This window comes from Mauremys reevesii, linkage group 25 (assembly GCF_016161935.1).
Source record: "Mauremys reevesii isolate NIE-2019 linkage group 25, ASM1616193v1, whole genome shotgun sequence".
NCBI lineage: Eukaryota > Metazoa > Chordata > Testudines > Geoemydidae > Mauremys > Mauremys reevesii.
The window spans coordinates 20,780,938-20,797,170 of record NC_052647.1 but is presented as its reverse complement, the minus strand read 5'-3'; the positions used below and the strand labels follow the sequence as shown (position 1 = coordinate 20,797,170).

General features: G+C 40.2%; 1 protein-coding gene and 1 long non-coding RNA gene across 2 annotated transcripts in view; both read right to left on the bottom strand.

Moving 5' to 3' along the window:
- Positions 1-16,233, bottom strand: part of LOC120391083 — a 67,753-nt gene that overhangs the window by 17,425 nt on the left and 34,095 nt on the right. The window lies entirely within an intron of this gene.
- HOXC4 (homeobox C4) lies at positions 10,781-12,445 on the bottom strand. The gene is made up of 2 exons (XM_039514388.1): positions 11,749-12,445; positions 10,781-11,284 (listed from the first exon to the last, which is right to left on the bottom strand). Exons 1-2 carry the CDS (start codon positions 12,398-12,400, stop codon positions 10,935-10,937), a joined length of 1,002 nt encoding a protein of 333 aa, XP_039370322.1. The 5' UTR covers positions 12,401-12,445; the 3' UTR covers positions 10,781-10,934.

Here is a 16,233-nt window from a genome sequence, read left to right as displayed (position 1 = left end):
TCCACATTCCTCACAAGAAGAGTAAAACCTTGACTTCCATAGTTTTACTTGCCTGAGTAAAGCCAAGCTTTCGGCCCAGAAACAGACCCCAATACAATTACAGAGTGCAGGAAACCTCTCCCCAGTCCCCATCCTATGATGTATGGCATGAAATGCCCAGCCAGGATAATTTCTGCAGCCACCAAGACAGAAGTCTGTTTATGAAAGGTTATTAAAGCAAACTTAATTTCCGAAGGTTATAGCCATTTGTTTATAGTGTCGGAGTGATTAGACTTAAGGAACTCATCTCATCCCTTTCCTTCCAAATCAGTTTTATAGATTATCTTTGTTAGTTATTTGGACCGTAGCTGCTTTGGAAGTCAATGTCCTCTTTATTTGATGGCATTGTAACAGAGAAAGCCTGGCAGATTTATGGGTATACGGAGTGTTCCGAAAAATAGACTAAATTAAGTATTCAAGCCATTGAACTGTAAATACAGAGATAGTATCATTTCGCTCTATCTGGGTGAGAAGAGAAAATTGGCAATGGGGTCCATTTTTTTTTGCCAAGACCACATTATTATTTAAACAGCACTGAATCATATAAATGAATGCAGCCCCCCCCCTTTTTTTTTTGGAGCATCCAGCAGCTTTTAATAGGAAAACAATTGTCTCTTCTGTTCTTCTCTGTGCGTATTTTAGCCCATATAGATGGCCAGGCATTTCGCCTTTTCTTCGAAGATTTTCGATTTCAGGTGATTCCACCGTAGATTTCTCTAGGCTCGCATTTTCCTTGGCTGCCCCTCGGAAGAAAGTGGCCCGTCTTAAGTTAACTTTATGAGAGTAAAGTCCTCATGGGACGCGTATAATCACATTGCTCTTGAACCACCACTGGGCCGGTTGCTTGTGTTTGTTTTCTAAATAGAAGAAACCCAGCTAGATTTTGAAGCTTTTATTATCATTATTATGGGGTCGGGTTGTTGTTTCCCCCCCCCTTCCAAGTATTTGAGCAGAAACATCAGCTGTGAAATCTAAACCAACTCTGTTCTTGTCCAGTTCGATTAATTGCGGGGGGGGGGGGGTCCTCAGATTCCTTGGACGCACCAAGGTTAATAACAGCACCAGGGTTAACCAAGATAAATACCGTATGCCTCGTAGGGTTTTAGCACTCCCACCAACTATATAAACCTCTCCGAGAGAGTAGGGTGTGTGTTTGGATGCTGCGGATTCTAATCGTCATGGTGACTGAGGCCACGAGTGTCTTGTTTACATTCATTGGGTATTTGTTTCTGACAGTCTTGCTCTTTTATTAGCCAAAAATAATAAGCGCGTGCGACTGGCGCAAACTTGGAGAACTGCAGTCGGACCGCAGAGCCTCGCGTTCGCTGCGGCGGGTGTCCGCTTGCAAAGTGACACTTGCCCACAGTTCACCGGAGGACTCTGCTGAGCCCTCATCATTCGTTACAGCCCTCTTGCAAGTCGCTATGAAAACCGCTCTCAGTTACCAGAATGAAAGAGAAGCGGTGATGGATCCAGCTAAGCCGGAGAGCCCCCTAGGCTACAAGGACGCGATGGGACAGTGTTACTATTTTGTTCGTTGGTTACTTGGTGGGGGCCTTTTCTAGCTCTTCCAAAGGAACCTTGTGATAAGAAACAATGGGATTAAATTTGACTCTACAACGCCTCTCTCTCACTCACGCACACACAACACACACAATTTAACCTACTATCTCCAAGCCTTGGCCTCCAAACAGCCCTGGCATATGCTAACGCTTTAAAAGAGCGAGCAGTAGACGCGGTTCTCTGCCATGCCTACCAGCCCCGGATTGATAGGACAGAGGCATCAGCCATCCACCACCTTCCCCCATTAACCCCCAAGGCAAAACGCCTCGGATTCTTCTGGCCACATGGATTCTATTTACAAGGGTGGAGTCCATCCCAGCTCCGCCAACAATAGAGAGGGCTAGCCAACGGAGGATGGATGGGTTAGGGAGGGTATAGACACAGCGCGTTCAAGCTGTTTCATAACACGTCAGCCAGGCTTGCTCGCCCCATGGAGACTAATGTGACTTTAGGCACCCACGCCCTTCCCCCTCCTCAAAACGCTCCTCTCCCCCCCCCCGGTAATGAAGGTCTGATCGGATCACAGGAGCACTTAACTTGCAAATATGGAAAGCAGGGGACAGACGAAGGCAATCCCTTGCCATAGTTAATCGCCATCCGCGGGGACCAAGAGGGGTTGTTTTAGGGTAAAGATCTTAAAAGAAGCCATTTGATAGAGGGGTTAGCAATCAAATACAACCAAAACAATCCCGCTCACTACCCCCAAGAAGAAAAGGTCGATAGATCGCAGGCCTAGAAGTTCTGTGATAAACAGTAATCCAAGGGGGGAAAGTGCGCTTTAAAACATCTGCTGCCAGGGCTATAAAACAGTTGGATTTACAGCTTGCCTCTGCCAGATACCCATGTGAAGTCTTTTCAAGGAATCCCCTCTTTACAATGGTCAGGCCAAACCTTGGCTCTGTTCTGTGACACTCTCCAAACGCAGAACACACACGTGCCAACACAAGCACACACCCAAAGTCAGAGACATACAAACACGCACACATGCACACTCCCAAACACACACCCACATAGAGACAGACATCTGCACACAGCATAGACACAAAGTCAGGCACACAAACACTTCTAAACACCCAGAGGCACTTACAAAAACACACACACAGACATACAGTCACACAAAGGCATGCACACACAAACACACACACACAGCAGACATATAGACATGCAGGCACACAAACACACTCTGACAAGCACACACTCACATGGGAGGTTTATCTTCACAATAACCTTTATGCTGCTGGTTCTAAGACTTTTCTACCCATATTAGGGAAAAAGTTTCTTCGTACCCAGAAAGATGGTTTCCAGATAGAGAGGAGAACTGTTTAGATTTTAAAAAAATACAGATCTTGATGTTTCGCGCCGGGGAGTATAAACACTTCGCAATACTGTATTTCTTCACGAGTGGCGCGGATAGTAACAGCAAAGCCAGTCCAGCATTTTCTAAATCTCCGAAAATCCTTGGAGAGGAAAGGAAAGGTTAGGATGACCAGCATGGGGCGACTACATTTGTATGTATCGGTCGATTTATGCCACCCAAGATTTATATTGTAAACTTGATATTAAAACATTCACCATAAAAAGGCAGCTCGTGCAGGGAAAGAAGCCTCTCAGTAGCGTCAAGCCATTACTATCCAAATCACTGGTCATTCTCTTCCCATACAGCAATGTTATTCCCACTCTTCCGCCTAGGTTTCTCTCCCCTGAAAGCAGCTCGAGTTTTGTGAAAAGAGAGAGAATAAAAAAACTGAAATAAACTACTTGAGAGGTTTGGGGGTTTTGTGTGTGGGTTTTTGTTTTGTTTTTTAACAAATATGGGGTTTAGCTTCTCATTTGCCTTTTTTCCTTCACATCATCAGCATTTTTTTAAAATAAACATTTCCCTTATTAAATATGCCCACGAAGAAGTCAGGTCTCTTTAAAACCAAGTCCTAAAACTTGTAGCCCATTTCAGGCTCATGCCCCTTTTACAAAGCTATCTCGCTGTATATACACCCAGGGTCAGTTCTGTATACTGCATATATAAATATTGTTATCAAGAGCAAACTTGATACATTCGCTGCCCACAGAGGCCCATGCAAACGGCATTCGAGCACCGGGGTGAAGTTTATACAACTTTAAACTCAGCGTTGCCATCTGTTCCTTTGGGTTTTAAAGAAGGAAAAGAATCTAAACCAAAGCTTTTTTTTAAAAAATAATAATAAGAAGAAGAAGAACACGGTTAGTTCACTCTTTCAAACAGGGTGGTGGCAAAATAATTCTCCAGCTACAGTTAACATCGTCTCATAGGCTTTATTTTACATGCTAACAGTTGGGAAACTGTCCAAGGATCAAGCCAGACTGTTATCTGCCCCCCCCCCCCCAAGAAATTGTTAAATTAAAATGAGTTAGTGCGGTGTATCCTCTGCACCAGAGACACCTAGGACGTGAGTTTGAGTCGACGAGGTCAGTGGGGGTTTGCCTCTGACTTAAGGGTTTTGTTTGTTTGTTTCCCCTCAGCCGCCCCCCAATTGATTGAAAGTATTCTACAAACTAGGATAGCTGTATGTACGCATTGAAATAAACATGGCGCGTGGAGGGATCGAATTTTTTACCTGCCAGGACCTCCATAGTCTGGAAAGTGTATAGAAGGTATTTTCCTTAGCAACATTTTTAAGGGGTTATTTGTTATTATGAAGTTTAGCCCCATTTTCAAAAAAAAACTTATTGGAGTCTAATGGGAAGTAAATTGTAACCCTCTAACAATCATCTAATCTAGATACTTTAATAAGAGAGGAGTCTAAGTAGCCCTTGATGAGGCAAGAGACATGGGGCAGATAAAGTTATACATCCAGACTTCAGAGCTGTTGCCAAACAAGTAAATTAACCTGCTGGTTCAAACAATAACTTTGGGATTATGCCGTTCCCTAACACGAGACTTCAAGACCCTAGTCAAAGCTCCTTTGTCCTGCTGTCCAAACTTGGGGTCATGACCTAGCTAATGCAAAGCAAACCTGCGAGTAAACACTTTATTGGGTCTTCTTTAAATATTTATAGGTACTTCAGGGGAACTGGTTTTGGGGGATTTCAGAGAAGCCAGAGAGACGTTTTGCTGCATGCACGCCCCAGAAGCCAAACTGTATCTAGTCATTGCAAATAAAATAACCAGAATTTCATGGACAATCCTGATAGCAGGTTGCTTCTCCTTTTTGGGTCTCGCAGCGTTTCGGAAGGTTAACCAACTTCCAGGCTGTGTGGGTGTGGGTGTCTTAATTCTTTTTCTATATGTGTGAGGTTTTGTGCAGATGAATGTATATGTAAAAGGCGCACATGAGCATAAACACGTGGGTGTATGTATATTTGTATGTAAGCATCTACTTTTAATTATTCATACATATGCCGGTGGATGTCTTTCTGTATGTATTTATGTGTGTGCGTGTGCATATACTTTTAATTTTCCGTGTGTATGTGGTTGGGTGTATATTCATTTACTTGTAATTCTGCGTGTGAACTTTTAATTTGCAAGGCTATTACTCCAGGGAAACTTGCACTCAAAAGCTGCAAAGCCCTTTAAGCCTGTTAAAGTTTCTGCTTGATAATAATTTAATGAGTTGAAAATAAATGTATGAAGGTGTGATTCAGTGAGGTTCACGAGTAGTAAGCAGAGGGAAGCACTCTATGGAGGAGTGAGCTTGGGTGTGGGGAAGGGGTTGGTTAAAACAAGATACTTCCTTTAAAAAGAGAAGTATCGGGAAAGATTTACCTTAAAATATTTTTGATACCTTGTAACAAATTAATTCTTCTATCCCATGCTGGAGCATACCCTTTTGCTTGGGTAACAATTGGTATTTTATGGTCTTGTGAGACTATTTATTATGCACTCCTCTTTCTTTGAAACTCGACTTTAGTTAAATATTCTGCTCTATTTCCTAGAGAAGTTGGCTATCTTTGGGGTAATTTTTTTCCAGAGGTATATTGTCCTTAATAATTTCACTTTTCCTGAGAAGCAATAAGTATGAGGCATAAATAATCATTCAGAGGGGGATGAGGGGGATGGATGGGAGTTAACATCTGAGTCCCAGAGAAATGAAACTGTTTAGCTGAAAAAGTAATAACAGATATTTATGAGTGACTAAACAGACCCAAACAGAATTGCTTGTGAGTGACAGCTGTCACAGTGAGCGCATCAGAATTAAACTTTATGAAAAAGCCCTAAAGTTTGAAATAGTAATTTTAATAACACCGATCTCTCTCCATACTCAGTAACATATGTATATTACTTATACATTGCATTATAAATTTATATATTTAGAGTTATTTTCCTTGCCTACCCCGCAATTACTTATAGGTTGCTTGTTTGATCCTCAGAAAGAGTTACACAAAGGACAAAATATTACTGAACAGTGTATAACATTTAGCACCACAACAGCAAATAAATCCTTTAGAGGAGGAAAGAAGAAGCTGTGAGACCCGTAGTACAGACAAAAAGTGAAGAAAATAAAATGATCAAACTATCCCTGAAAAATGAACTCCAGAAACAGCTAAAGATTTTAATACAAAGATTGTTTTTAAAAAAATATTTCTTGTTTTAAAGCAAAGTATCTATCTATCTATCTATCTATCCCCACCCACCCCTTCTATCTATCTATCTATCTATCTATCTATCTATCTATCTATTAATTATATGGTTTAGGGAAATATACAATACATATGATGGATTATGTAGCAATGGAAACTTTAATTTAGGAATAGAAAAAAATTAATTTAGGAAAAGTGAATAATTTACAAAGCAATATTTAACTCCCTACGTAGAAATAAACCAACCCCTCTCTCTCTCTCGCTCGCTCGCTCTCTCTCTCTCTCTCTCAACTCAAAACTATCTATTGCTGAGTTGGGAAAATACTTTTCCACATAGGAAGACAATCTATAGCCAATGAAACAAACAACCCGAAAAGGGTGGCATTTGCCAGAAACTGTTAATACCATTACCATAACGGCTGCTGGCTGTTTGGAAGGAAATACTAGTCTTTCACTAAAGTCCCAAAATGTTTGGTTTGGTACCTTGCCCATCAAAATAAATCATAAGGACAGATTAGGAAGTACATAGAACTATATCTCTGGGTAATGATATACGAGACCACAATAAATGTAAGTTACACGTTCGAGGTGCTGTCAGTTATGGTTGCAAACCCGTAACTCATTCACTTAAGCCTGGCTGAATGTTTGTCTTTTAATTACAATTAACAGGGCAGAGGAACATTTTCCAACTATGTGAGGGATAAAGGGCGCAAGTGGCTATAAAGACCTGGGATATTATGTTAACTGAAGAGCCTGGAAGTTAAACTATGACACTTCTGTGGATTAGCCCTAGAGCAAAAGGAGGAAACGTGTATCTATAAACTGGAAAAGTTTTCATAAAACTGAAGGCACTTAGCTTAACGCCTGAAGGCCCTTGTTTGTGGGAAGTTATCGCCCCAAACATCTCTGGAGCTGTTGGCTTTTAACAGGCAATACAGGAAACTAAGTTTCACAGCTTCTCGAACTACATTTAACAGAGGTCCCTTCAAGAGTCTGCGTACAAGGGCTTTCTAACGTCTTTTTTTATAGCTCGTTAAAGCCTTGTAAACTGCTTCTCACTCAAGTTAGAATCTTAATCCTCAAAAATCTAGCTGTGAGGGGAAACAAGAAAATATATTAAGCGGGTCATTTTCAAGCAAATTGGACTAGAAGAAAATGAGTTAAAATAAACTGACCTGAGATGTTAATTTGATCCTCGAGAAACATTTTTTTTTGTTGCTGATGCTACTTTTACAGCCCAGTAATATAAGTAGAGAGAATATCCAATCACCGAACAATGAAATACACAGTTTGAGGGGGAACATACCCCCCCATGATGACAAATCTATATGTGCCGAGGTAAATCTGGAACATAGAGCACTGAAATTAAAGAGCAGCTGATCTTCGAACACTGGATGATGGGGAGTGGGGGTAATGCAGCCCCGTGTGCCAGATCTGTATGTGCCATGGTATATCTGGACCATTTTGCACTCCTAAACAGAATAAACTATTGTTTCCCCTCTACCACAAAAATCGTCTCCCTTCTCGCTCGATTGCATTTACCTCCTGATTTTAATCATCGCTTTGCAAACTTCCCCCGTGTTTTTTTTTTAAAAGTGCAAAGCTACTTACTTGGCGTTGGCTACTTTGATCTGGTCATAGGGTAGTAGCCAGTTGGGAAATAAACCATGGGAAGGCGGGAAGTGAGAAGAGAGATTTGGCCGTAACTTCACCCTTCTTCCTTTCTCTTGGATTATTTTGGTGACAACACAATGCGATAACACGCATTGAATCTGCCCCATCTCTCCCCCATTACTATGGTAAAATCTACAAAGACGCTAAACAGTAGTGGTGCCGCTAAATCTATGTAGAGAGACACAGAAGGTACACGTTGCGAGACCTACCCGGGTCAGGGGGGCTTGGAGGTCAGGCTGCCTGGCTAGAATAAAGCTGATGGGATAGAAAAGTTGTCCTTTCAGTGAACCCATTTTTGCCATTTACCCGAACTTCAATAAAGTATCTTTCAGGCTCCCAACATGGAGGCGTCAAGAGGCTAAAAAGAGACTATGGTGCAGGCTGCTTGTAGCTAGGAACATTAATTTTTTTTTCCTTCCCCCTGCTGCCTGGCTATATAATGCATTCATAATCTCCCTCCATGCCAGGAATTGTGTCATGGCCAAGTCTAAAGGCTAAGTAAGATGCTAAATAATACTCAGCATAATGCAGAGAAGAGGTGAAAAAGTAAAGTTAGTCTCAGAGCAAAGAACTGGAACAGAAACGTAGGTACAAGAACGCAAAGGCTTATACCTAAATGTGATTCTTTTTTTTATTACTGAATATGCAGACTATACAGTTGAAAATGTGATTAATGTTTCCTTAGCTTCCTCCTCAGACACTCAGAGAGAGCACACACACACAACAAAAAAGTCTCATCGCATTCAGAGCCAGTGCCCTCTCAGAACACCCCCTTATAATTCATCAAGTTATGATGCACTTTGCAAAAAGGGAAGCAGGGAAAAGTGGATCAAACTTTAAACAGAAATATTTCCACCCAGCCCACCCCCACTAGCCTTAGTTTAGTCTGCAGAACTAGCACATGTAGATTTCCACTGATGAACACACACACACGTTGCTTGGCCAGTTCAACTTTGTAGCAGCACCATTATTACAAGGTTAGGACTTTCAGCCTTTGTTTTCTTTACAATGTATATGCATGGTGGATGTGTCCGAAGACTGTCTCTAACCTCAAGTAAAGGCTCTTTTTTTTCCCCTTTGGAGGATGCTTTGTTACAGATTAGCTAGCTAATTCACTTTATTATATATAAAAAGAATTTAAATGCCATGTTTTTTTGTTTGTTTTTCCTGGTAAAGTGTGTGAGATGGTCTGTTACAGGCAAGGAATCAGAGGGAGAGAAAAAATTACAACCAACTCATAACACATTCCTCTGCTTGGAGGTGGAAATGTTTAAAGAGAACTATAGACTTGATGTCTATTTACTATGGCAACATTTTTCTCCATTCTCACTCTTATATTAATGTCACTCAGCAGGAGTGTAAAGAACTGATGAGCTTTACATGTACACGATCTATTATAAATAGTAATCATAATCTATGTTCCCCTTTCAGGATCTCTCTCACCAGCTATCACAATAGGTTCTGAGACCATTATTTGTTTAAGGGAAGGCTATAAATGTTTTTGAGAGCCAATAACCAACAAAAATTAAAAACAAATGAAATAAAAATAAAAATAAAGGTAACAGAAAGATCCCCTGTCCTAATCCCCTTCATTCAGATTTGATAATCTCTCTTCTGGGGTGGGTTAAAGAGATCTAATCACCTGGCCAACTATCCTAATGCAAGGCATTGGGATAGTGTTCAATGCTTGAAGAATAAATGTCTTTAAACAGGCCTACACCTGAAAATCTGGCACCCCTATGTTATTTCAGACTGGGATGGTAGTTCTGGAAAGGAACATGCTGCAAAGTTGCAAAAGATTGGGGCCTAGAAAACAGCTATATATAACTTCCCCATTTGCACACATCTCTTTCTTACAGTTATCTCATCCTTCCAGGAAAGTAAACAAACCTTCAGTTGTGGGGACAAATTTCTTGCTAAACTATCCATGTAACTCTCCGTTTGGATAATTTTATTCAAAGTCCAAGAGCAAGAATATCTTTTTGCCAAAGCTTTTACTGTCTATGGAAGAAGATTAGAAGAAACCTATTGGCTTTTATGAATGAACCACTTCACATAATCTTGCAACAACAACAAAACAACAGAAGTGTAGAGAAAGAGAAAAAATCAGAAAACCCTTATTTTAGATAGGGGGAAAACAGAGACAGATGAATGATATTCTAACCCAAACACACATCACTGTTCCTTTCTCAAAACAAGATTCCTCCCCTTCCCCCCCCCCAGTATATGTTTGACTAAGAGAATCTGAGATTGAAACACATTGACCAAGTTGTGATGTCATAAAATCTAGAATACAGAGTTATTTTTATGTTTGTTTAGACTTAATGTAAGCAGTAACTCCTGCACATGGAATTAATGCCACAATCCCAGGATTATTATTATATTTTTTAGGGCAAGGGGAATGTTGATAGTAAAATAAGCCACCAGACATTAAAGTAAAACTAATTCACACTCACTGGTTTATTGAACACTGGGACTTTCACATACACACTAAAACTCTTTATTGCAAGTTTACAATGATCATGTAAAATCAGTCCAAAACCACAAATAACCACGACAAAAAAACTAGCTACTGACTTTGTTTAAACCTTGCTCTTTTTTTTAATATGTCACTATCCTCCCCTTTTCTTTTTTTCCCCGCTTCTCAAAATTTAAACCAATTACTGGCTCAATCTGGTTTGTGTGATTTTTTTTCTTTTGAATCGTGATTTTTTTTTTAGCTTTTTTCACATTTATACAAAAGAATTTCAATGCTCGGTAGATCATTGTGCATTTGTAATGCAGAGGGCAAAATACCTACATTCTCTTTCTTTTTGATTATTCTTATTTGTTCATTAAATTCATCTAACAGAACATTGACCTCTCCCTCCCCCCTTCCTTATCCCTTAAAAATAAATAAAACCCTGAAATGGCGTAAAAAAACCTGCAGGTACTCGGTCACCTGGCTTCATGCTATGTTACATGCATCTAAAGCCTGTGGTCTTACAGAAGACCTCATTGTTTTTTATACGCACAGGAAAACTACAAGAAAAGAACCAAAATATATATATATATATTAGATTCTATAAATAATCAGAGTCAATTTTGTGTGTGTGTGATATTGTTTATAACCTTGTGATATCCTCTGCTCGCTGATCCTGAGATGTACCCGGTGATAGTTCCTCGCTGGGGGCAGCGTTACCAGCAGCAATGGTGCCCGCCGATGAATTAGATGGAGTCGAGGATCTGACTTTGGTATTGGGCAGCCTGTGGTCTTTTTTCCATTTCATCCGCCTGTTCTGAAACCAGATTTTGATCTGCCTTTCCGAGAGACACAAGGAGTGGGCTATTTCGATGCGCCTTCGCCTTGTCAGGTACCTGTTATAGTGAAACTCCTTTTCCAACTCCAAGACCTGCTGTCTTGTATACGCAGTCCTGGAACGTTTGGGCTCGCCTCCATTGTAATTGGGATTCACTGGAAAAGCAAAGATTAGCATGAATAGAGAGAGAGAAGCAGACAGAACAGAGAGGGAGAGGGAGAGGGAGACAGGAAATCTAGAGTGGCTCAGGAAAAAGTAATCAGCTAAATGGGTTATAAAGAACTTCTGGCAGCCCAAGACTTTCTATTCTAATAAGAAGGGGTTTCCCTGGCTCAAAAGACTGAATTATTTATGCACCCCTTACAAAGCTTTGGAGTTTCACACATACATAACAGAATGAACCACATGGCTACGGCTGCCCAGACTAGCTTGGCTATAAAATTTATGGTGGGTGTAATTACCCATTCCGAGTCGTAAATCCAGCTCAATTGTGCTAACCCAAAGACTCTCATGGAAGGGAAGGAAATAAAAAAAAAAAAGAAAAACGAGAGCGAGCGAGAGCATGGTGTGAAAATAGGAAGGAAGACAGAGCAGACGGAGAGAAAAAAAAGTTGCCTACCAGTACTGACGTGGATTTTTTTCATCCATGGATAGACTATAGGTTGCTTAGAAGCTGTGCTGTTAAGATGCTCAGGGTTTGGCTGGTTGCAGGCTGGAGGGGCTGGGGAAGGAGAGGTGGAGGAACTGGAAAGAGCAGTCTGCTCACAGAGCTGCTGCGGTTTCTCTGAGAGGTGGTGGCCTCCTTGAGTTTGCCCATGTCCCCTTTGGTGCGCGGCTGGGTTGCCGGGAGCTTGAATATTGGCACAGCTGTATTGGCGCTCTGGGTAGTTTGGTCTTGGTGGTGGGTACAATTCTTGGTGATGATGCTGAAAGCTGGACTCCCTTGTCCGGCTGTAATATTCCGGACTGTGGTCTGGGATGTAATTATTTTGCGAATATTCCTCGCATGGAGGAAATTTCGGATCGATGTAGTTAGAGTCCATCAAATAGGAGCTCATGATCATTAATTTCTGGAGTGGAAAATAATTTTTCTCGCTTTGTCGTTTTTCTGCTCCATAAAGCCCTCCTACAAGCTGGCGACCCCGTAAAGTTACTTTCACCATGTGACTCCCTTGTCCAATCACACCAGCCAGCCTAGTCCCCGGATAAGGAACCAAAAGCTTTTTCAAAATGTATCCAATTTGTGTGTGTATGTGTGTGTGTGTGCGCATTGTTGTTGTTGTTTGTTGTTGTTTGTGTGATCTCAGAACTAGGAGCAAAGGGGTCAGGATGGCGAGAAGAATCAACCGACCCCCTTTTCTTCCCCCCCCCGGCCGAAAAAGACATATGTGTAAGGAAAAATAAAAGAATAAAATCCTACCGGTTTTTGTAAAAGGGGTGAAGGAACGTGTGGGGAATATTCCTCATAATACCCCCAACCCCGCCGCAGGCTGGATTTTAGAAATCTCTCCGTGGTAGAACTTCCCCCCAGATCTTGCAGATCAACAACAGAACAAGTCTTAATTATGAAGATTAACTATCACTTTACCCTGCACAGGATAAGACATGCCTAGAATATGTTGAAATTTTCACTTTAAAGACATGCTAGGTTACAAAACTGCCCCCCTTTTCACCCCTAAGTAACATAGGGCAGTGTAAGTGCCCTTGCTAGTAAAATTGTTTCCCCCACCCGAAATGGAATATTGTTAAACATACATCACTGAATAGGGGGTGGGGAGGGAAGGGAAGGAAACAAGTTACCTGAGAGGTAAAAGGGAATATGCAAATCGTGGCTCCGTAATTTAGAGTTCTCTAAATGCTCCCAACCTTTGCTTAAGAGCTATCTCATTTCCTTGGAAACTGATAGGATCTATTTGTGTATTAAAGATCATAGTTACACAGTCTTTCCACCCACTCAGAAGGCAGGAATGCTTTTGGAGTGACAACAATCCTTTACTTGTAAAACTACTTGTGTGTTTTTAATCCTACTGGTTTTTTACAGGGTGATTATGCTTTGTTTTCGTCATCAAAACTCTGCCCTTTCCAGTCTGCCAAAGCTCCATATAACATACATACATACATACATACATACATACATACATACATTTAAATAAACATACATGTATGATAGATAGATAGATAGATAGATAGATAGATAGATAGATAGATAGAAATGTGGTTCATAGCTCCACATCCAGCCAGAAATTAGTTTCCCTTGCAACGTCCATTGAAAAGCCCCATTTAACTAGCTGCTTTAATAGAGGGCGGGAGGTAAGGTTGAGATAACATATATAAAAATGGCTCCCTTTCCCAGATGTCAGGACAAATAGACCCCCTGTGCAAGCACAGAAACTGGAAATCGATGTAAATATTTTGGAGAGTGCAGTTATTGCAATTAAGGGCTTTATCTATCGCTTGCACTAAACAGAGGGGCAGAGGGAGTCGGATTAATCCCTTGTACTGCTTGATAACAATTATAGTTGAAAATCATAGCTTGCAGGGCATTGCCATATTTTACTTGATAACAATAAAAGTGACACATAAAGTTAACTGTTTATGTTTTATTTATTAGACTAAACGTGCCAGCGGTGTCGGAGGCTTTTGGCTCGTTGTTACAGCTTTTTATGGGGTTGTAAAACGCCATAAATCAGTCACATGAAATGGTTGGGGCTTTTTGTGCTGTTGGCTGAGACTTCTGCTGTTTCTTCTTTATATGAAAAGTAATAATGTGATTTTATTATTATTATGATCCTCATCCCCAATCATCATTATTATTCAGTCTACCTTTAACAAGCCACCCCCACGCTGTCCTGGCAGAAGCGGAGGCTGTTTTGCACTTGAATAACTACCTTTTAAAATGACATAACCAGTATTTGAGGATTTAATTAGAACAGCTGCAATTAAGGGAATCAAAGGAAAGCAGAACTTTACAAGGCTCTGGCATCGTCCATATACTCCCCTAGAGACGAATTTGTGACTCTCAAATATTCACACAAATTCGATTCTACAGGGTACATATAGACGACTGTATAATTTGGCACTTGTGGTGTTGAGGTCTGAGGGATGGGGAGGGAAAGGATTGCACTTCAGAATAATGCTCTCTGGCTGAAGGAAAGTTGGAGAGCACGCAAAGGCCACTCACTCAGCATGTTGCTTAAGATGTTTACAGATATGGTTTGCTTTGCATATTTGTGATGGCGTGTACTACCTCACACAAAGACCCAGTCCCATCTATGTTTTACATGTGGAAACTCATTTGCTATTTTTAGTATCTAGCATTTATTGGTTTTATTGGCATCTTTTTTTCCCCTGGCCTGTCTAATTGCTTACCCAGTGGCTTGACAAAGATGAGCCCTACTTTATTAAAGTTAGATATGTTCCATCTCTTGATATAAGCGAGTAGAATTCTAACTCTCTAAAGAAAAGTGGCAAGGAAGGTGGGGGAAGAATCTAGAGTATGCAAACGACATTAATGGAAATGTAGTCTGGTATTCAAAACATTGATTCAAATCTGTCCAATAAATTCCTTTTCACTAGCTATATCTCATGCTGTCCAAGCACCTTGGACTCAGACAGGATTTTGACATTTATTGTTCATATTGATGCAAAAAAAACTTTTTTTCCAAGGCTGCGGGGATATTGAATAAAGATGTAGAGTTAATAAAGTAATTTTACCTAGGCATGTCTTTTTAATGGATGAATCTCTGTAAGCCACAGAGGAGAGACATTAAAAAAATATATCCACAGGTAGTTATCTAAGAACATACTTGGTGGTTATCATAAACAACAACAACAACTAAAGAATTCAAAAATCCCAGGCGTGAAGGTCATTCAAACCAATTTCCATCAATGAGCTACAGACCTACAGTTCGAAGGCTTAAAAAAGGCTTTGGCTCAGTGTTCCAGATGGCCAAGGGAGAACTGCAATTTTATTTCCATGATTTGTTATTCTTATAGCTTTGGGACTTAATTGCAAATATATATATATATATTTTAAAGGTTTTATTTCAAGAAGCGCCTGGCCCTCCTGCATTGTCAATCTAAATTCATCCCTACTTCTATTTTAGTTGCATGCACATTATATCTAAGCAGTGCACAAATATATTTCCCCCCTCACTTGTCTGATTTTTTCTTTTTTTTTCTTTTTAGTGGAGTTTTTAGATCTGGCTTTTGCTTTAAGTGTTTGGCAGATTTTTTGTCGCCATAAAATAAGTCTGCAAGGACGTGTGAAGAATAGTTGTACAAGAATCTGGCTCTTTTGTCTATAAACCTTCCCTCCCACCCCTCTCTCTTTCGCCTCAATTTCTCCAGCCAACCCAACAATGTCGACAAACAGTTTTGGACTGACAACGCCAAGAGAAATATAGCACCTCGGAAAAATAATTTCTGGTCTTTATTTCCTTCTCTACCCAGGAATCAGGTTGCAAAATATAGATCTGGTTACCCATTTCAAGAACATTTTTGAGTACAAAGCGCCTTTCTGACAGTACTGAAGAAAAATAAGTGACTATTGTCCCTGCGGATTCATTGTCTCAGCTATTACCATACTGACCGTTTGGTAACCTGTACCTCGAGCCATTAGCAATCTGTGCATCCTAGAAAAATGAAGTACCTATCTACTGGGGTTTTGTTATTCAATGTTTAATAATAATAATAAAACAACAAACCTCACACTATGAACTATCTCTTCTTGAGATTCATAGGCAGGAAATAAATTTTTGAGTAGAGTTTTATTTCAAAGCATTTAAGGGTTTATTTTAAGGTGATTATTATACAATAAGTTACGTTAGTGTGCGTGCTGGGGGGGGGAAGACAGATAGTTTCTTGCAGAAAAAAATAGTTGGTTTCTCTGTGACATATGCTATGACATGTAATTAATTAAATTTTAATTTTTCTAACAACTTGAAAGCAGTAAGTGCAAAAAAGACCTTTTCTTTTTGTTCCTTCATAATGCAAATAGACAGGTCTAATTTATGCAAAGAAATATGCAAATGTTTAATTGATTTTTTCTTAAATCTGTTGTCAGTAAAAGTAATGAATCGGCCTAAAACGATTTTAATAACCA

Coding starts and splice junctions, on each gene's coding strand:
- HOXC4 (XM_039514388.1), bottom strand. CDS start 12,400: ATGCGCACACACACACACATACACACACAAATTGGATACATTTTGAAA. Junction 11,285..11,748: donor AAAAATCCACGTCAGTACTG/GTAGGCAACTTT, acceptor TTGCTTTTCCAG/TGAATCCCAATTACAATGGA.